Source organism: Pyrus communis, chromosome 2, assembly GCF_041283825.1.
Source record: "Pyrus communis isolate YQ-2024b chromosome 2, ASM4128382v1, whole genome shotgun sequence".
Classification (NCBI taxonomy): domain Eukaryota; kingdom Viridiplantae; phylum Streptophyta; class Magnoliopsida; order Rosales; family Rosaceae; genus Pyrus; species Pyrus communis.
The window spans coordinates 28,081,492-28,100,948 of record NC_142566.1 but is presented as its reverse complement, the minus strand read 5'-3'; the positions used below and the strand labels follow the sequence as shown (position 1 = coordinate 28,100,948).

Genomic DNA, 19,457 nt, shown 5'->3' with positions numbered 1-19,457 from the left:
TTCCACATGTAATTGTCTTCTAAGGTCCAAGCCCAATATATGAAAATGGAATTTGACAATGGATGAGAAACATGAGTTTGTCGGATTTCTCCAATACACAACAAAATAAGACCGTTAAATCTTATTAAATCGTCACTTTATATTATGGTCTAGTGATGTTCTTTTTTATTTATAAGTAAGAGGTCTTAGATTCAATTCTCGCCAAAGACGAATTTAAAATTATTAGCTCATTGTGAGGCTTAACCTACTCTTTCATCCCCTTAATGTACATAATATCGTTTGTTGCAAAAAAAAAAAAAATATTATGTTAAATCAAATAATCAAACGGCTCTTAGTTTTATTGTGCAACTGAAGTGTAGCCTTTTTGTTGTGCATTAGAGAATATCTCCCGAGTCTTTTGCCGTTTTGTATTACGTTTGGCCAATAAAAGGAATGAATCTAGAGATCTAAGCTTGTCGTAATTCAGATAAATTTAGTATACAATATCTTATTGTTTGTTTATAAAAAAAATTATAAAAAAAAAAAATTAAGGCGGTTTGGAGTGATTTTGGGAAAGGTAAAACTCAATTAAGTGATTTTATAGAAAAATAGATTATATGTGTTTCTCCGTAAAAATGATTTTAGCGCGCCTCAAATATTGAGTTTTGATTCTAGATGAAATTATTGAAGCAATTTAGAATTCTAGATGAAATTATTGAAGCAATTTAGTATTACTATCCTATGAACTTTTCTTTCATTGGCTTTGCTTATCCAATTGCAGAAAACTCTTTTGATGTATGGCTATGTTTTTGTAAACTAGCAGTCTACCACTTTCATAGCAAGATACATTTTAAAAGACAAAAAACCTTTATACTTATTTGGGTTCATGTGGCCCTTCATCGATTTCAATCCTTGAAAAGCGTGGATAGTATGATTTTACAAAAAAAAAAAAAAAAAAAAAAAAAAAAGATCACCATCATGTATACCAATATGGTTTAATTCTTGAGTGCGACACATGACAATTGATCATTGCGTAGTTGAGCCCTTCGAGTTAATTCAAGTGGTGAGGGAATGCCATGTGATGTTTTAAGAGAAGAATAGATCAGTAATTCGATTCTCCACGGCAAAAATAAAAACAACAACAACAATTAACGACAAAATTTTATCTCACTAAGTGGGGTCGCCTGTATGACTATAATGCCTTTGAGCTTGATTTCTGTTAACTCCAAGTACTCCATGTCTTTTCTTAAAATCTCTTACCAAGTATTCCTAAGTTTTCCTCTACTCATTTTGTCCTTAGCTTCTATCTCATAATCGCATTTTCTAACTGGAGCATTTATAGGTTTTCGGTTCATATGTCCAAATTACTTTAATTGATTTTTTTTCATCTTATCTTCAATTGCGGCCACTATTACTTTACCTTGGATATCTTCGTTCTTAATCTTGTTATTTTTTGTATGCTCACACATCCAACAAAACATTCTTATCTCCAACGCTCATTTTTTAGACATAGTGCCACATAGAGAAGTGCCAAAATAAGCATATTGTTACGCAATACCTACTTTTTGGCTTCAGATTAATACGATAGTGTTACGCCATGTATTGTGTGATTGGACGTGAAGGAACATAACGACTAATATGTGAGGAATAATTAATTTCAAATATTTTCTACTACCTTCAAGGATTAAGCCCTATATAATATAGTGCACTAGGAGCCAAATATGATAGGATTATGTGTTCCAAATGGCGCTTAACATGTTTAAATTTAGGTAATCAAGGTTATATAAACAACAATATCTTAAAATAATAATGATTTACCTTAAGAATACAGTATCCATCGGCACTAAGCATGCTTACTCTACCAGTGATTAGTGGCTTTTACACAAATGTTTGTGACTTTGTTCCACTTGTCGACCTTACAAACTTCTGTATGATTCGTCGTCGATGAGAATTGATTTTATTCATTTTTAGTAATAATTGTTGTCCATAAAACGCATAAAGCTTACAATATATTACTGTTTTTCAAGTTATGATTTATGTTACTATTAACGCATCCATCACAAAATTAACATTGACAACCATTTAGTCTAATAAGCTTGATTCTTAAAAAAACAAACTAACTGCATCACATCACATTTGTAAGACGTACTTTTGTTGAACCAAGTATTGTTCGTTAAGTAAATATAGATAGTTTTTACTTTTTTTGTATCCTTTTATTTTTTATTAAGATTGAGATTCATTATAGATTTATGTGTCCAAAACCTAATAATATCGAGGTTCAGACTATTCAATTTCAATCATACGTCCCAATCAACTCATTTCACTCATTTTACTGATTTACCTCACAAAATTTTAAAAAATTAAAGGGTAATTTTGAAATAGGTCCAATTTTATAGACCATCTTTTGAAATATGTCCAATTTTTAGTGACTTTTGACTTTTGAAATAGATCAAATTTTTAGTTACTTTGGACCATATAAAAAAAACCCCAAAATTAAATGGCCAAAGACTTTTGGGATTCTTAAGGCATTTCAAAATGAGATGTCAAATTGTCAAAATCAACAATAACAATAACAAAAGACAGTATTAATGTTTTCCAACCGAGAAGCCAAATATGATGTGGCATGACATGGATTGACATCTCTTCCCTTGCTGCCAAATTTGACAACACCTTCAGATTTTTTTAATTAATTATTAAATACTTTTTATTAATTTTTTATTGGTTTAAAGTATTATTCTTTTATTTCTTTTCATTCCCAATGCAAAGAAAATACATATGAATTATTATTTTATATTTAAAATTTGACATATCGGTTGGAGAACAAAAGTTTAAAAGATGTCAAAGTATCATATAAACCTTCAAATTTAAATTTTAAGTTTAAAATTTGACATTTTTTTAAAATATGATCTTAAGCTTCAGGCATTAAGATTCGAAGAATATCTCAATCCGTTTTACTACCTTGTCTCCCACTCTATGGGATATACCAGAAGATTCTCCCAACTCCATTATTCTAATAATTAAAAGTAATTTCATCTTTTTTACTCAATCATTAAGTTGGCGTGCATTTCAGACACTCGCAGCAGTACGTGTTAAGGCACTCCTACTCTTGACATCTCTCGGACACCTGTCCACAATATATTGGACATCAATTAATTAATATATTTTAAATTTGGGCATTAATTAATAATTCAGTAATTAATTGCTTTACATTTTAGTCCCTTATTTATTTATTATTATGAAAGATTGAACATGCCTTTTCCAACAAATAAAATACTGCCTTTTGTTTTTTAGAAATTTTTGGTGATCTCCAGCTAACACATATTTGTACTTGCGACAAGTGACCCAGTAGATAAATGTAAACAACAATTTTCTAAAGGAAAAAGTTAAAGGTTTTAAGTTTGATACTTTGTAAATTGTGAATTTACTTGATCGTGGTTACGGATAAAATGCAATTCCTAATTAACCTCATCCGATTCTCCTTACTATCTTCCACTCATCAACTTTTTGAAAAAAAAAAAAAAAAAAAAAAAACTAGCCTCATCTAAACTTAGAAGAATAGATAACCGTGGTTCAATACCAATTATTCCTTAAAACAAAAACACAAAAAAACTAGCACGTATTTGTAATTTGCCAAAGAGAGAAGCCTAATATTTGTAGGTGGCTAGATAGTAAAGGTTTATAAATTATTTGAGTTCCTAATTTATAAATTATTTTATATGCACATTGGTGATACAAAAGCATAACCTCGTTGTTTTTGTTTTTGTTTTTGTTTTTTTTTGTTTTTCTGACTAATCAACAATATTTATTAAAACAATTTCAACCATATAATAAAAGTATGTATACGTTATGAAACATAAAAAATAATTTGTAAAAAGTATTTGAGAAAAGAAAACTAAAGTGAACAAATGGTTAAATTATAAATAATTCAATATTATTTCAACATCCAACTACATGGAATATTCCTAAAAAGAAAAAAAAAAAGCTTTATGGAATAAAGATTATCAGTACGTAAGGATAAGAGAACATATTCTTGTGATATAACGTCATTGTATTTGTAACGAAAAATATTCAATTAACACCCGCGCAAGCGTTCTCTAAGAAACTAAACTTTCTTTTTCTACCATGAATCGCTTCAGTTAATACAACATTGTATTTGTAACAAAAAGATTCAATCCTTACACGCTAGATCCCACTAAGAGGCTGATATATATTAACTTTTGTTTCAACAAGGGATCACTTCTAACTTCTTTTTCATTTGTGTCTCTTATAAATGACCACCAGAGAGGAAGCCAAACTGACCCTTCAAGCGCAGCTAGAGTAGTATGCGCCGGAGAAAGCAGGTTGTCGAAGTTAAGCACCATTCAAGCCAGATTTTACAAAGTGTATTTAAATCCAACAAAAAAACAAAAATGGTTCAAATCTTTTACTTTGTTGGATTTTTTGTCCTAAATTTTAAAGCGTCCTTTTGACTAGAAAGTAATTTCCTGTAATTTAAGGTCCTTGATTAGTCAAACAAATGTCGACAGAGGACTATTTAGACAAAAACAAAACAGAGAAGATCGTTGTCAAAGCCACCGCCACCTCCTTCGTCCTTCCCACCACCCCCCAACAGTCGCATTCACATGCATAAAACCCCACTTCCATTTCTCGCTCTCCTCCACCGTCCACAGCTCGCTTTCTCTCTTTCTCTCTCTCACTAAATTCGCAATTGGAATCAGCTGCCGAACCATCGGACGGTGAAAAGCTCAGATTTGGTGATTAATGGCGGGGAACGATTGGATAAACAGTTACCTGGAGGCCATTCTGGACGTGGGACCGGGACTCGTCGACGATGCCAAGTCGTCGTTGTTGCTAAGGGAGAGAGGACACTTCAGTCCCACCCGATACTTCGTCGAGGAGGTCATCACCGGCTTCGATGAGACCGATCTCCATCGCTCCTGGGTTCGCGTAAGTCTCACTGTTTCTCTCTCTCTCCCCTACCTTTTTTTCTCAAAGTTGCGTTTCTGCTCTGTTTTCTGTTTGATTGATGATGATTTGTGGGAATCAATGGCAGGCTTCGGCGACGAGGAGTCCCCAGGAGAGGAACACCAGATTGGAGAATTTGTGCTGGCGGATTTGGAACTTGGCTCGCCAGAAGAAGCAGGTTTTGCTTTTAGCTTACTTTTCGGGTTGTAAATTTTCGATATAGATTGTTCTTTGTGAGATTTGTGCCTCTTTGATTCGTGTGCTGATAACTTGGAAGCTAAGATTGCTGGATTTGTTTCTGCATTATATAATAATAATAATAATAATAATAATAACAATAGTTTTTCGGGGTGTCTGTTAAATCGAATGTTTTATGTAAAGTTTGCTCCTTTTAATTTGTAATTGTTACGAAGTACTAATTGTTTGTAGGGTCTTTTCGATTTTTGATTTTGGAGGATGCTGATTCATGAATACGCATTAATTAACAAATGAGACGGTTATTTTAGGTGGAAATCGAAAGAAAGAGAAGAGAAAGCTTACGACGATTTTGCTTAAATGTGATCTTTTTCGTCTCACTGTCTATTCTTCTGCAGCTTGAGGGCGAAGAATCTCAACGGAAGGCTAAACGTCGTCTTGAACGCGAAAGAGGTCGCAGAGAAGCTACTGCTGATATGTCTGAAGACTTGTCTGAGGGAGAGAAGGGAGATACGGTGAGTGACATGTCAGCTCACGGTGATAGTCACAGAGGAAGACTGCCTAGAATTAACTCCGTTGACGCGATGGAGACATGGATTAGCCAGCAGAAGGGGAAAAAGCTATATATTGTACTAATAAGGCATGAACTGAACTTTAATGTTTTAAGTTTTGTATGTAATCATGGCTATGAATTATTGGTCAGTGTTGCATGGCATCTCAAATGATAATATTAGATATGCTTTCAGTATTTAATGGAAGCATGGAAGTGATAGTTTAATTTGCTGCTACAGAGAACTTAGTCTGACGGTCACTAACCGCCCATCTATCTCTCTCAATTTTGAGTTGTCCGGAATATGATATCAGGGTGTGCATGAATTTTTGTGTTTTCTTAATAATGTTTCTGAAGACAAGTATTCATGCAGCCTTCATGGTCTCATACGAGGTGAACAAATGGAGCTCGGTCGTGACTCCGATACTGGTGGTCAGGTAATATTTTGTTGTTAATGTGGTTTCACTCCCAGTCTCTGATTGCACCGCACATTTATTTGATATGATAATTCATTCTGTGGTAGCTTATATAGCTACCTGTATAATACTGGGTTTATTTTCATTTAGGTTAAGTATGTAGTAGAACTTGCACGGGCATTGGGCACCACGCCAGGAGTGTACCGAGTTGATCTGCTAACAAGACAAGTGTCATCGCCGGATGTAGACTGGAGTTATGGTGAGCCGACAGAGATGCTGACTCCAATAAATGCAGAAGGTTTTGAAGAAGAGATGGGGGAGAGCAGTGGTTCTTATATCATTCGTATACCATTTGGTCCCAAAGATAAATACATTCCCAAAGAAGAACTCTGGCCACACATCCCTGAATTTGTTGATGGTGCATTGAACCACATAATGCAAATGTCCAAAGTTTTGGGTGAACAAATTGGTGGCGGGAAGCCAGTCTGGCCTGTTGCCATCCATGGGCATTATGCAGATGCTGGTGACTCTGCTGCCCTTCTATCTGGGGCTTTAAATGTACCGATGCTTTTTACTGGCCACTCACTCGGCCGAGATAAGTTGGAGCAACTTTTAAAGCAAGGCCGACTTTCAAGGGATGAGATAAACAAAACATATAAAATAATGCGTCGGATAGAGGCAGAGGAGTTAGCCCTTGATGCCTCCGAAATAGTTATTACCAGCACTAGACAGGAGATAGAAGAGCAATGGCGGTTGTATAATGGTTTTGATCCAATACTGGAGCGTAAACTACGAGCTAGGATGAGGCGTAATGTGAGCTGTTATGGAAGGTTCATGCCCCGCATGGTGGTAAGTACTGAGATCTTTCATATTCTTGTTTAATGCTTTTCCACAACTCTAGGGGAGGACTTGAAAAATGGCCCAATTTGAGTAGGGTATGCTTCCGAGTGTGGGTTTTTTTTCCTACCCTGATCAGCACTGTTTAAAGGGTACTCATGGCTTGCTCGTTTTATAAACATATCTTATGAATTTGTAGCTCTGTGCAGGTAATTCCTCCTGGAATGGAGTTCCATCATATTGTTCCGCATGATGGTGATATGGATGCTGAAACAGAAGCAAATGAAGACCATCCAACTTCTCCAGACCCACCTATTTGGTCTGAGGTGCTAGTTATTCTTAATTCATTTTTACTCTGATTTCTTTCAAAGTATAGCTGATGAGTCAGTTTCAATACGTCCTGCTTTGTAACTTACAAGCCTTGTGTTTTCATGAATTATGCATTGACTGGTGCCAACCGAATTATTTCATGATGCAGATAATGCGTTTCTTTACCAATCCTCGCAAGCCGATGATTCTTGCCCTTGCTAGACCAGATCCGAAAAAGAACATTACAACTTTGGTCAAAGCATTTGGAGAATGTCGTCCACTAAGAGAGCTTGCCAACCTTGTATGTTAGAATCCTTAATGCACTTTCTTGCTGCAGATACCTTTGTGTTCTATCTGATCCGCTGGTTGGCTTTGTTGCTGAGCCAATGTCATTTGTTTAACCTTTTTCTTTTCCTCTGTACTCTGCAGACACTCATTATGGGTAACCGTGATGGAATTGATGAAATGTCAAGCACAAGTGCTTCTCTTCTTCTCTCAGTGCTCAAGCTGATTGACAAATATGATTTGTATGGGCAAGTCGCATACCCCAAACACCACAAACAATCTGATGTTCCCGATATATATCGTCTAGCAGCAAAGACAAAGGTGCCTATCGTTCAACATTGTATACGTGCAGTGCTCTTGTAAAATTATTTTTATTTTGTAGCTACTAAAAATTTACCATTACTCTCATTTTATTGTGGCGTTTAGTTTAATATCATTAGCTACTATTTCATACCCAAAAACAAGAATCAACTCTCAGTCTACTCTTTTCCTGCTAATGCTTTTTGCAGGGTGTTTTCATTAATCCAGCTTTCATTGAGCCCTTTGGACTCACTTTAATTGAGGTGCAAATCTAAAACTTATCAGGAGTTTTGTGTGCTATTCCACTATTTATGATTTCTTGTTCTTTTTTCACAAACGAGTTTAACTTTTGCGCTTTCATTGTACAGGCAGCTGCTCATGGTTTACCTATTGTTGCCACAAAAAATGGAGGCCCTGTTGATATACATCAGGTATGCCTGCTCATTGGTCGTAAAGAATTAATAAAAGTTTCTACATTATTGTACATAGAATTATTGTCGGAATTCAAAAACTGATTGGAGTTATTTCTGCAGGTGCTTGACAATGGTCTTCTTATTGATCCTCATGATCAGCAGTCTATTGCCGATGCTCTCCTGAAGCTTGTTGCGGATAAGCAGCTTTGGGCAAGATGTCGGCAGAATGGGTTGAAGAACATTCACCTATTTTCTTGGCCTGAACACTGCAAAACTTATCTATCCCGAATAGCCAGTTGCAAACAGAGGCAACCACAGTGGCAGAGAAGTGAGGATGGAGGAGACACTTCAGAATCAGAATCCGCAAGTGATTCCTTGAGAGATATACAGGATTTATCGTTGAACTTGAAGTTTTCAATGGATGGAGAAAAGAGCGGAACTAGTGTAAATGATAGTTTAGATTCTGAAGGAAATACTGCTGACAGAAGGAGTAAAATAGAGAGCGCTGTTTTGGCATGGTCAAAGGGTATTTCGAGGGACACGCGGAAGGCTGGGTTCTCAGAGAAAGCAGACCATAACAATGCTGGAAAGTTCCCAGTTTTGAGGAGGAGGAAACATCTTATTGTCATTTCTGTGGATTGTGAAACCGTTACAGAACTTAATGAAATTACAAAAAATATTTTTGAGGCTACGGGAAAGGAAAAGGCTGAAGGCTCTGTAGGATTCATATTGTCAACATCCTTGACCATAATCGAGATACGTTCATTTCTGGTTTTCGGGGGCTTGAACCCCAAAGATTTTGATGCATATATTTGTAACAGTGGCAGTGACCTCTACTATCCATCTATTAATTCTGAGGATCGCGCCTTTGTGGTCGACTTTTATTACCATTCACACATTGAATACCGTTGGGGTGGAGAAGGGTTGAGGAAGACATTGGTACGCTGGGCAACTTCAGTTAATGATAAGAAGACTGGGAGTGAGGCAATTGTTTCTGCAGCTGATCAACTTTCAACTGACTATTGTTATGCCTTTGAAGTGCAGGCACCAGGAAAGGTAAGTGTTCGTCAATTTTGATTCTGGATCAGTTTGGTATGAATTCGTAAATTAACGAGAAAATCATTGGTACGTTTGATACGCTGGGCAACTTCAATTAATTATAAAAATTGCCCTTGAATTTTTATTGAAGCATGTAATATGTTATAGTGTATTACATTGGATGTACATCATCGGAAATTCTTTTATTTTATCTTTGCAGTTACCCCCGGTAAAGGAGCTTCGGAAGGTGCTGAGGATTCAGGCTTTACGATGCCATGTAATTTACTGCCAAAACGGGACCAGAGTGAACGTAATTCCAGTATTGGCATCTCGTTCTCAAGCCCTCAGGTACAGTATTTATGCATTACTTATCTACACTATTGACTTAATTTATAGTGAATTTTCGCTTTATGGTTTATCGGACCAGAATGAACTCATCACGTCCACGGTAATAGTCTAGTAGAATCTAATTACTGATACCACTCAAAAGTAATAAGGTGAATGCTAATGTCCTGTTGTCGACAAATCCAAACGATCGTTGGTTTAGTAAAATTGTAAAACTGCTTTGGAATTGCTTTGAATCTTTGATCACTGAAAGAAGCATTTGCTTCAGGTATTTATATCTCCGATGGGGGGTAGACTTATCGAAAGTGGTGGTTCTCGCTGGAGAGTGTGGGGACACGGACTACGAAGGATTGCTCGGTGGACTGCACCAAAGTGTAGTACTGAAGGGAGTTGGCAGCAATGCAATCAGTCAACTCCACAATAACCGAAACTACCCTCTATCCGATGTCCTGGCACTTGACACCCCCAACATAGTTCAGACCAGTGAAGGTTGCGGGAGCGACGATATCCGTGCTTCCTTGGAGAAACTAGGAGTTCTCAAGAACTAGAAGTGTGCATTATTTGTAAAGCCTTCCCCATGAGCAGTTTTTCTCTATATCTTGAACCTTTTGCCGCCCCCTCCCCGAAAATTCGTTTGCCGGGGGATTCGACATAAAGCTCAATACTTGCATTTTCATCAAATTTAAACCTTTTGTTACTTTCTGGCTATATTTTTAGTTAAGAAATAAAAATAGTCAACATATGTGCAGATTTGGAGGAGGACGATCTCTCTCTGCGATTTCATATGTTCATCCATAGCTTGCCTTTACTTAGCTGTTGATGTCATGACTCAAAACCAGGTGAGCAATTTTCATGGACATGTACACCGTCACCAGTGGCGTGCTGTCACATATAACATTACTGCCCTTCATGCACGAGCCCATTTGCATACAAAAAACATTTTTGGAATCACGGCATGTTACGCGTTATTTACACATTTTAAATGTATTTATATGCATGAATTGCTTCCATAATTTTTTTTTTTTATGACAAAAAGAAGGTCAAATATTTGAACTAAATGAATAATATTAGACCATGCTAGAAGAAACTCTATAGTGTAGATAACATTGTTTGTTTAAAAAAATATAATCATTTGACAACTAATTGAATCACATTATTATGCGCATGCGAAAAAACCTTTTTATAACTGGCACTACGTGACTCTTAAGTGTTTAAAAATAGAGAAATAATATTTAATAAACAACCGTGTGCAAAAGATATTTTTTGAATCAATGTACTACACGTGACTTACACATTTTAAATGTATTTATATGCGTGAATTGCTTCAATATTTTTTTATTTCATTATTTTCTTTTTTATCACCGGCGCTACGAGCCTCTTAAGATGTTTTAAACACAACATTCTTGATTTTTCTGATTTTTTATTATATTTTCCTTTCCCCTTCACTTGGGCACTTGCACCAACAACTATAACTCATCCTTTCATTTTTTTTATTCTTTTCTTTCTTCCCACTTGTACTTATATTTATATTTATATTATATTATATTTCATTTTTTGAACTTTTTTGTTTGAGGGACATTTTTATCCTAAAATTTTTGGTGAAACCGGTGACTCCAAAAGGGCCTCCTGGCTTTATATATAAGGTTAGTGTTGACATGAGATGTCGCAATTTTAGTGTTTTCGTATCATTGAATCCTCTCTCCGAAAGTAGATTATGAAAGATGTGGATTTGCAATATTTGTTTGTGGAGAAGATTTACATGGAACAAGGTCTTGTTCATCGTCTCGTGGCGTTCAATCCATTAATATGCATTGTTATGTGAAAAAATTGCATTATTGGACCAGAACGTCAAAATCGTTTTGAACCTGTTTCGTGGTGTCCCGGCAAATCTGTATCGTGGTGTCCCAGTAAATCCTTTTTGTGTAAATTGCTCTCATGTTAATGTTTGCGAAAGTGTGGGTCTCCTCCTCAAGTACACTTGTAGACGTGCCATTGTTAAACTTCCATGGAAGAGCATGTGTCCGTAGGGTCACAATGTATTTATCGAAATGAATTCAGATCTTATCCGGATCTCGCAGTTCAGAATCGATAAATCGAGAAATTTAGATAATTGAAAAGAGGGAAAGAGAGATTTGAACTTTTGGTTTGTATGAGGTATGCCAATGTGATGTACTAATGGAATTGTAAGATTGAGAATGAGTTGTCCGGCTTTTTTGACCCATCGACTCCGGATTATGAGATCCGAAGAAGATATTGATTTTATGGAACGTAATGTCTAACGTACAGCTTCTTCCCGGTCGAGATTGAATATATTAGATTTCTCCCCAACTAGTTTGAACAAAAAACATTACTAAGGGAAAACCAAATTATGTTGTATGGGAAGTTGTTAACCAACATTATCTCATGGCTTTTTTATTTCTTCGTAATTATGATGAAATATTTGAAATATTGACGTGCATCTATACTTAATAAATCGAAATCAATTTATCGTCTTTGATCTTGACCAAAAACCAAATGAAAAGTATGCTTGCAAGTTAATAGTTAGGTTGGTAAGAAGGGGCAGTATTGATGGCGTGTAGGATAACGGGTAGGAATAAGATAAAAAGTTCGAGGTTGGAAACTCTTTAGGGTTTGTCCTTTAGTTTGTAAAATGAAAACAACAAATAGAATTTGCATTTTTATGATTTGAGAATGCGTTTGACAATTTAGTTTGAGAATCAAAATGTTTAAAATACGTTTGGAACAAAATGTCAAAGATGATGGTGGTGGCATTAGTGACGGTAATGGTGACAAACGTGAATTTTTTTTTAAAAAAAAAAAAAATCAAATTGTAACTTGTTTTATAATATACCTTTTATTTTTTTATAATTTGAAAACTATTTTTGAAAAGCAGCGGAAACATCCCTATTTGGCAGATCGGATAAAGGATCGGATAGGATTAGTTATACGAACTCGGGTGTTTGGCGTTCACTCGTACTAAATAAGCGCCGGATTAATTTAACCGATCGGATAGGATAACACGGTATACACCCGCTTAATAAAACCAACCAAAACGCCCGGATTATTTAGTCGGGGAAGAAGAATATGGGAGAGAAAGGGAGGGAGTTTGGGGGGTGTGGCGGAGAGAGCTGGGGAACAATTATTTGGGATTCTTCTGTAGTCGGGGAAGAAGAAGGGAGAGATAGGGAAGGTGTTTGGGGGGTGCGGAGAGATCTGGGAACAAAAAAATGATTTCACTTTTTTTAAATTTTTTTTTTTTTAAGTTTGATTCCTCCTATCTAGTATAATACCAAACATAGTATAAATAATACGGTCACTAGTCCGATACTGCACCAAACACCCGACTAATTTAGTCAGTATTATCCGGTGACTATTTATCCTATCCGACAGAAATAGTCAGTACAGTCCGAGCTGCCAAACGAGGCCCTAAAGAACTTATGCTGAATATTGTTTCCTGCGCTTCTCGATTTCATGTATATTTTCACATATCAGTCTACCGAACGTATTTTTCATCCATTTTTATATTTAAAAAACGAAAAATTGTTTTTCAAAGGGTTAATGAACATACCCTTATTTTTCACTAAAAATAAGTAGTTAGGTTTGTATATAAGATGAAATTAATTACCATGCATCGGAACTCATCCTTGACCATCCACAATCAGGAAGCAACGAGGTAAATTTTGTCATACAAATGGGTGACACCATTGCATCGATCGACGAGCCATAAGATATATTATAGGATAAATTTTTTATTGTGATATGAACATAAGTAATACATCACTTGTTTTTATATAAGTGATGAGAAATTTTTTTTTTTTAAATTATTAACTTTTTAACACACATGTCACACATTTTATATAATGACATATGTTGTATCATCCCGTGTATCGGTCACATTGAAAAATCTCTCATATTATACATGTATTATGTATACATGTTAATTTTTTTAATTAATATACTGATTAGGAATGTGAAATTGAGAATTAAACAAATTAAAAGTGGGTTTTCATGTCAATTGGTTGATCAGTTTTGTTTTGGTGTGAACGTAATGAAAATATGGTTAACCAATTAATATCCATTCTTCCTATAAAAACCGGGCAAAGACGTCATGCATTCTCTAATAATTTAGGTATGGATTACTGAACCAACCAACCAACCATGCTTACAATGCCAAGCTAGCTGCTCGCCCCACGCCACCATCCATGCAAATATATATACTTGAAATACGATCACTTAGTGTTATTATTCGACTTAAATTATAAGCGTAAATTATCTTATTCACGTTTATTATAACACATGAAATAATATATCTTGTGTTTTCCGTACTTGCAAAAATGTCTTTGTCAATCCATGCATTTCATATTTTTTAGTATCGTGTAATCCAAACATTAAAAATAAAAATTTATAAGTTGGCGGTTGGTTGGTGCAGTTGTGCAACCTCCAACTGTACTAAATAGGCAGCCCCGTTATCCCATCCAATCCTCCGGTTCTTCAAAACCATAAGCCCGTCCCTCTCCATATAAATTTTGTAACCCTACAAATCCAAATTCGTCTCTGTCTGTCTGTCTGTCTGTCTCTCTCTCTCTGAAGCGAAAGCCCTCCTCCCTCCACAACCTCCTTGTGATTATTTTGTCCGGCGACAATGAGTCCCAAGGAAGGAGGAGCTCTTGCCAGGAAGAGATATTCATCAAAACAAACAACTCCTGCTTCTGCGAAACAAGTAGAAGAAGAAATTAAGAATCAACAAACCCTAATCCGTAACATTTCTTCTGCAGACAATATTAAGAACAAGAGGAGAAGGAAGAAGAAGAAGAAGCAAAACAAGGAAAATCCGAAGCGGTACGGGTTGATGTCGTATTGGGAGTTGCCGGGGTACATGAAGGACAATGAGTTCATACTCAATTACTACCGGGCCGATTGGTCTCTCCCGGAAGCTTTGTTTAGCGTTTTCCGGTGGCATAACGAAACCCTCAACGTTTGGACGTATGTTTTTTAAATTATGTTATGATCAATTTTCAATCCAAATTTGTTTATTTTTCTTGGTTAATTTCTTCATTAATTATTCGAATTTCAATGTTATTTGTTGAATTTAGATTTTAGTTAAAGGGTTGAGAACCCTCTTGATATGCTTGCTGATGTCTTGACTGAGGAGAATTCTCATCGCAACCTTAGTTGATGTCTATGTAACTTTAATATTTTCTGAGTATAGCTAACTATAGTTAAGTTGTTTTGTGCTAGACACTCTTTTTCTTTTAACCGGATTAAAATCTCCGGCAAGGTTTTTTATCGAAGCACTTTTATGCACACCATCCTCTTGCTTTGTACGTATTCTTATTTTTAATGAATATCGTACTTCTGTCATTAAAAAAAAAAAGATTTTAGTTGAAGGGTTTTCTTGTTTAATTCCTTTAGAATTTAATGGTTTCAATAATTTTTGTATTTTCTCTGAAATTTTTTTATTTTTTATTTTTAAATTAATTACAGGCATTTGATCGGGTTTGTTCTGTTTCTGGGTTTGACTATGGCGAATTTGTTGGAAGTGCCTCAGGTAGCGGATCTCCTTGGCTTTTTTGCCAGGTTGGTTGCGGATTTTCTTTCTTTTACTCTTTCTAATTCTGTTTTTGGCAACTTTGAATTTTTTCTATTTGTATCTGATATCACTAATTTTAAAATTAGAATCGCGAAAGGATAATGACTGATCATAAAATTAGAAACTTAGCAACATTAATTCGAATTTTATGTCTTTTTGTGAATAAATTTATTTTTATATTAGCAATGGTCGGAAAATAAGGAATCGAACCTAAAATCTCTGACTCTGAGCATAGGATAAATGCTCTTGGATAAAATTATTAGAAAACCACTCTTTTTGTTAAAAATAATTTACTAGCTTTATTTTTAATAAATAATTGCAACCATACATATAAATAATTATTCCACACATTTTAGTCTTAAGACTTCAAAAACCCTATGATTTTAGAGTACATCCCATCAATGCATAATTTAAATTGCTAAATCTATAATTGTTGGGTCTGCTCTTAAAATTTTCAGAGAATTTAACAGCTGAAGAATCTAAATTGTTTAAGTAAGAGATAATGTATACTATACATTGATGTATTTTATATAGTATAAGCGTTTTGGCCAATCACATTTGTGATGTATAGTATTGTATAAAATTTTAAGTGATAATTAAGTACTTGAGCTTCTAGGAAACTAAACTCTTAATTAGAGCTTGTTTTGTAAGTGATTTTAAAATAGCTGAAAGCGCTTCTGGTAGAAAAGTTTTTGAAATCAAATCATTAGTGAAAATGCAAGTGAATTCTAAAAAGAACACTTAAAAACGAACCCTTAATCATGCAAGTTAGTTCTCTCCTTCTCATTTAATTTGTATTTGTATGATTCAGGTCCACGCATATTAGTGGAGTCACAAATGTCTCCCGTAATTTCATTTCGGTAATTGACTTTAATTTCTAATGAAGTTCCCAATACTATTGTATTATTATAGCATTCATATAAGTAGCTACTTCTTGTGATCACAATCTCCTTGATATATGATTTCGAAAATTAATTAGTATATAAATTTAACAGGGGATGACAACAAATTTTATCGATTTGAAGCAAATGACACCTCAGGATATGGAATTTGCATCATCAGTAGCATCGGCTAAAATGGGCGTGGCACATTGGCCATTTTATGTGTTCCTCGCCGGCTCTATGTTCTGCCTCCTCTCAAGCACCATTTGCCACCTCTTTTCGTGTCACTCACACCCATTAAACCTCATGCTCCTCCGCATAGACTACGCTGGCATCACCACCATGATCATCACCTCTTTCTTCCCTCCCATCTACTACATCTTCCAATGCGACTCGCGCTGGCAGTTCATCTACCTTGGCGGCATAACGGTCATGGGCATTTTCACCATCGTGACATTGCTCTCTCCAAAACTCTCTAGCAGTGAGTTTCGCACGTTCCGCGCCTTGTTGTTTGCGTCTATGGGGTTGTTTGGTATTGTCCCCGCCATCCATGGCAGCGTTGTGAACTGGGGGAATCCAAAGCGCAACCTCACTCTAGTATACGAGGCTGCCATGGCGTTTTTCTATTTGACGGGGACAGGATTTTATGTCACTCGGATTCCGGAGAGATGGAGGCCGGGGTGGTTTGATTTGGCAGGGCACAGCCATCAGATTTTTCATGTTTTGGTGGTTTTGGGTGCGTTGGCGCATTATGGTGCCATTCTTGTACTACTAGACTGGCGAAACAGCTTTGGATGTGACAACAATTAAATTTTAAATACTATGTCACATACCAGCAAGAAGGAACTCAGCTTTCTTTTTTTTGGGTTGCCATAGGTTGAGGGTTGAGCCTCTTGATTTGTATTGATGGGTAGGGGAAAATTATTGATTTGTTGATAGCCAGCTTAGAGGAGAAGCAGAGGTTGTCATGCATTGTGTTTTTTACTTAGAAGAATTCCAGGAAAAAGAAAAGTTGAAAAATTTGTTCTGTGATTTAAACAATTACACTGAATGATCATATGTTGATTAGGCTAGAATTAGATTCAGTTAGGAATTAACAAGATTCTCAGTTTCTCATCCATGAAAGTAGAAACTGTACTGAGAAATTGAGACACGAATAATCCGGCTCTTTGCATGAAGTTAGAACATATAAATCCATTAACCAAGGTTTGACCGTCCATGCAAATAAATTAGTATATTGACATCAACAAACGTAGAATTTACTCGTTCTTTATCCCTAATTAGTTACAGGCCTTGTTATATATGCCACATTTGCCACTTAAACTGTTAAACCCAGACCACTCATCAACTAAGTACCTTATACTTAAAAAGTTGTACAAAAACCATTTTTCCCTGAATCTTAAAGGTCCATTATTGATTGGAACTTGAAAGTTAATCATTTCATTTGTAACAACAATTGGAAGAGGCACTCACTTTTACAGCTTGTTGATGATATTGTTAATTAACCAAATTTGTATTATCTCTTCGCCCTTAAATGAGGTAATGGTTCCTTTTGTTGGGGCTCGAATGCTAATGATAATGATAATTTCTCTGTTAAGTCAGCTACTTAGATTCAAAACAGTATCAAAGGTACCAATACTAGACATCAACTATTATCAAGAATGTGGAAGGTACTAACACCTGGTTGCAAACTCGGGCAAGGTTAAACAAACGCATTAATTCAATTTGTCCCAACTGTCCTTTATGTACCACAGATAATGGAGATCATGATCATTTGTTTATCAATTGCAATTTTTCAAGACATGTTTGGGCTACAATCCCGGATATATCACCTGTAAATGATAACACTCGTTTGGGATTGTTGGAATGGTTACATAAGCTTGGTGATTCAGGTAAAGAGAAACTTTCTAGCCTTAGTAAAGCGTTTTTATTCTGCTGCTGGCAAATCTAACAATGGAGTTAAGTTGGCTAGAAAATAAAATCTTAAAATTAGATGGGAACCTCCTCAAAGAGGGCTGCTGAAAATCAACTTTGATGGTTCTGTTATCAACTCCAAGGCCGCGGCCGACTTTGTGATCAGAAATGAAGATGGTTTGCCTTTGGTCGCTGGAGCAAGAAGCCTGGGAGAGAATAGCATTTTTGTAGCTTAGGCTTTAGCTTTGAGGGGTGCTTTTTGGTTGGGTAAAGGAAAGGGATTCAAGAAAGCTTGCGTGAAGGTGATTCTAAACTAGTTATTGATGCAATTAAATGAATCTGCTCTACCCCTTGGCGGCTGAGGAACATCATTGAAGGCACCAAGTGATTAACGACTGCTTTTGAAGTCATTTCATGGAACTATGTATATACGGAGGCAAATTTCTTGGCAAATGCAGTCACAATCACTTTTAATTTTAATAATTTTCATGTTTGGGATAAGGCTTTGCCTTCTGTAGCCAGAAAAGCCTTCTTGTTCAGCTGTATTGGAACTAGGTGTGATCGCGATCACACAACTTATTGTCTTATTTTCTTATTAAAAAAAATCCTACATATAAACTCAATAAAAATAAATAAATCCTACATTTAAACATAAATACATAGTTCCATGATACCATTAGATTTTCAATTTATATCTCTATCGGGATTATCGATCTAGTTGGAGAGTCACCTTTAAACACCACATTACTTTCAATTCAATCAAAAGGCAGCAGTCTCGACAATAAATTGGTGATCCAAGGTATTCACTTTATATATCCCTTATTGGGAAATTGATAAACAAATGAGTTGGACTAGCTAGCTAATTAAGTACTCAATATATATACCTCTTGGGATCAAGTTTAGTCAATCAGTTCCTAAGTCGATACTCTATAGTTTATACTTAAAGGTCGATGATGATCAACATGAACCCAGTCATGCAAAAACCTAAAAATATTTTTAAAAGTCAAAACATGATCCTATTATTCCAATACGTATTAATTAATTAATGTGGTACTCAAAACATGGCCCTATTATTCCAATACATATTAACTAATTAATGTGGTACTTAAAGTTACCAAACAATAATTTTATTTTGACGCACAAAATTGATACACATGTTGACACATTTTCTAATTATAAAAGTGAGTCATATCATTGTATGTAGAATCCTCATGTATTAGAAAGTGATTAAATACAATATGTAGAATCCTCATGTATTAGAAAGTGATTAAATACAAAATGAACTAGCTAGATATACTAATTAATTAACTACAGAGATTTGTTCTTGTAGATATACCTATGTTGGATACATTTCTCTATTAAAACCCTTGTTTTATTTTGTTGTTTCTTCTTCGTGCATGGGTTGGTTTCACCTCCTAAGCCTCGATCTGTTTCTCCTTT

General features: G+C 35.5%; 2 protein-coding genes across 2 annotated transcripts; both read left to right on the top strand.

The window, feature by feature from the left end:
• Positions 1–4,275: 4,275 nt before the first annotated feature.
• On the top strand, positions 4,276–10,427 carry LOC137747375 (putative sucrose-phosphate synthase 1). Its single transcript, XM_068487474.2, has 13 exons — positions 4,276–4,926; positions 5,033–5,122; positions 5,538–5,779; positions 6,063–6,126; positions 6,256–6,954; positions 7,152–7,268; positions 7,421–7,552; positions 7,681–7,857; positions 8,046–8,099; positions 8,205–8,267; positions 8,370–9,305; positions 9,508–9,635; positions 9,901–10,427. Exons 1-13 carry the CDS (start codon positions 4,741–4,743, stop codon positions 10,178–10,180), a joined length of 3,168 nt encoding a protein of 1,055 aa, XP_068343575.2. The 5' UTR covers positions 4,276–4,740; the 3' UTR covers positions 10,181–10,427.
• Positions 10,428–14,084: 3,657 nt separating this feature from the next.
• On the top strand, positions 14,085–17,123 carry LOC137748730 (heptahelical transmembrane protein 1). The gene is made up of 4 exons (XM_068488905.2): positions 14,085–14,615; positions 15,117–15,209; positions 16,034–16,082; positions 16,218–17,123. The coding sequence occupies exons 1-4, from the start codon at positions 14,275–14,277 to the stop codon at positions 16,911–16,913; spliced, it is 1,179 nt and encodes a 392-aa protein (XP_068345006.2). The 5' UTR covers positions 14,085–14,274; the 3' UTR covers positions 16,914–17,123.
• The last annotated feature ends 2,334 nt before the right edge of the window (positions 17,124–19,457 follow it).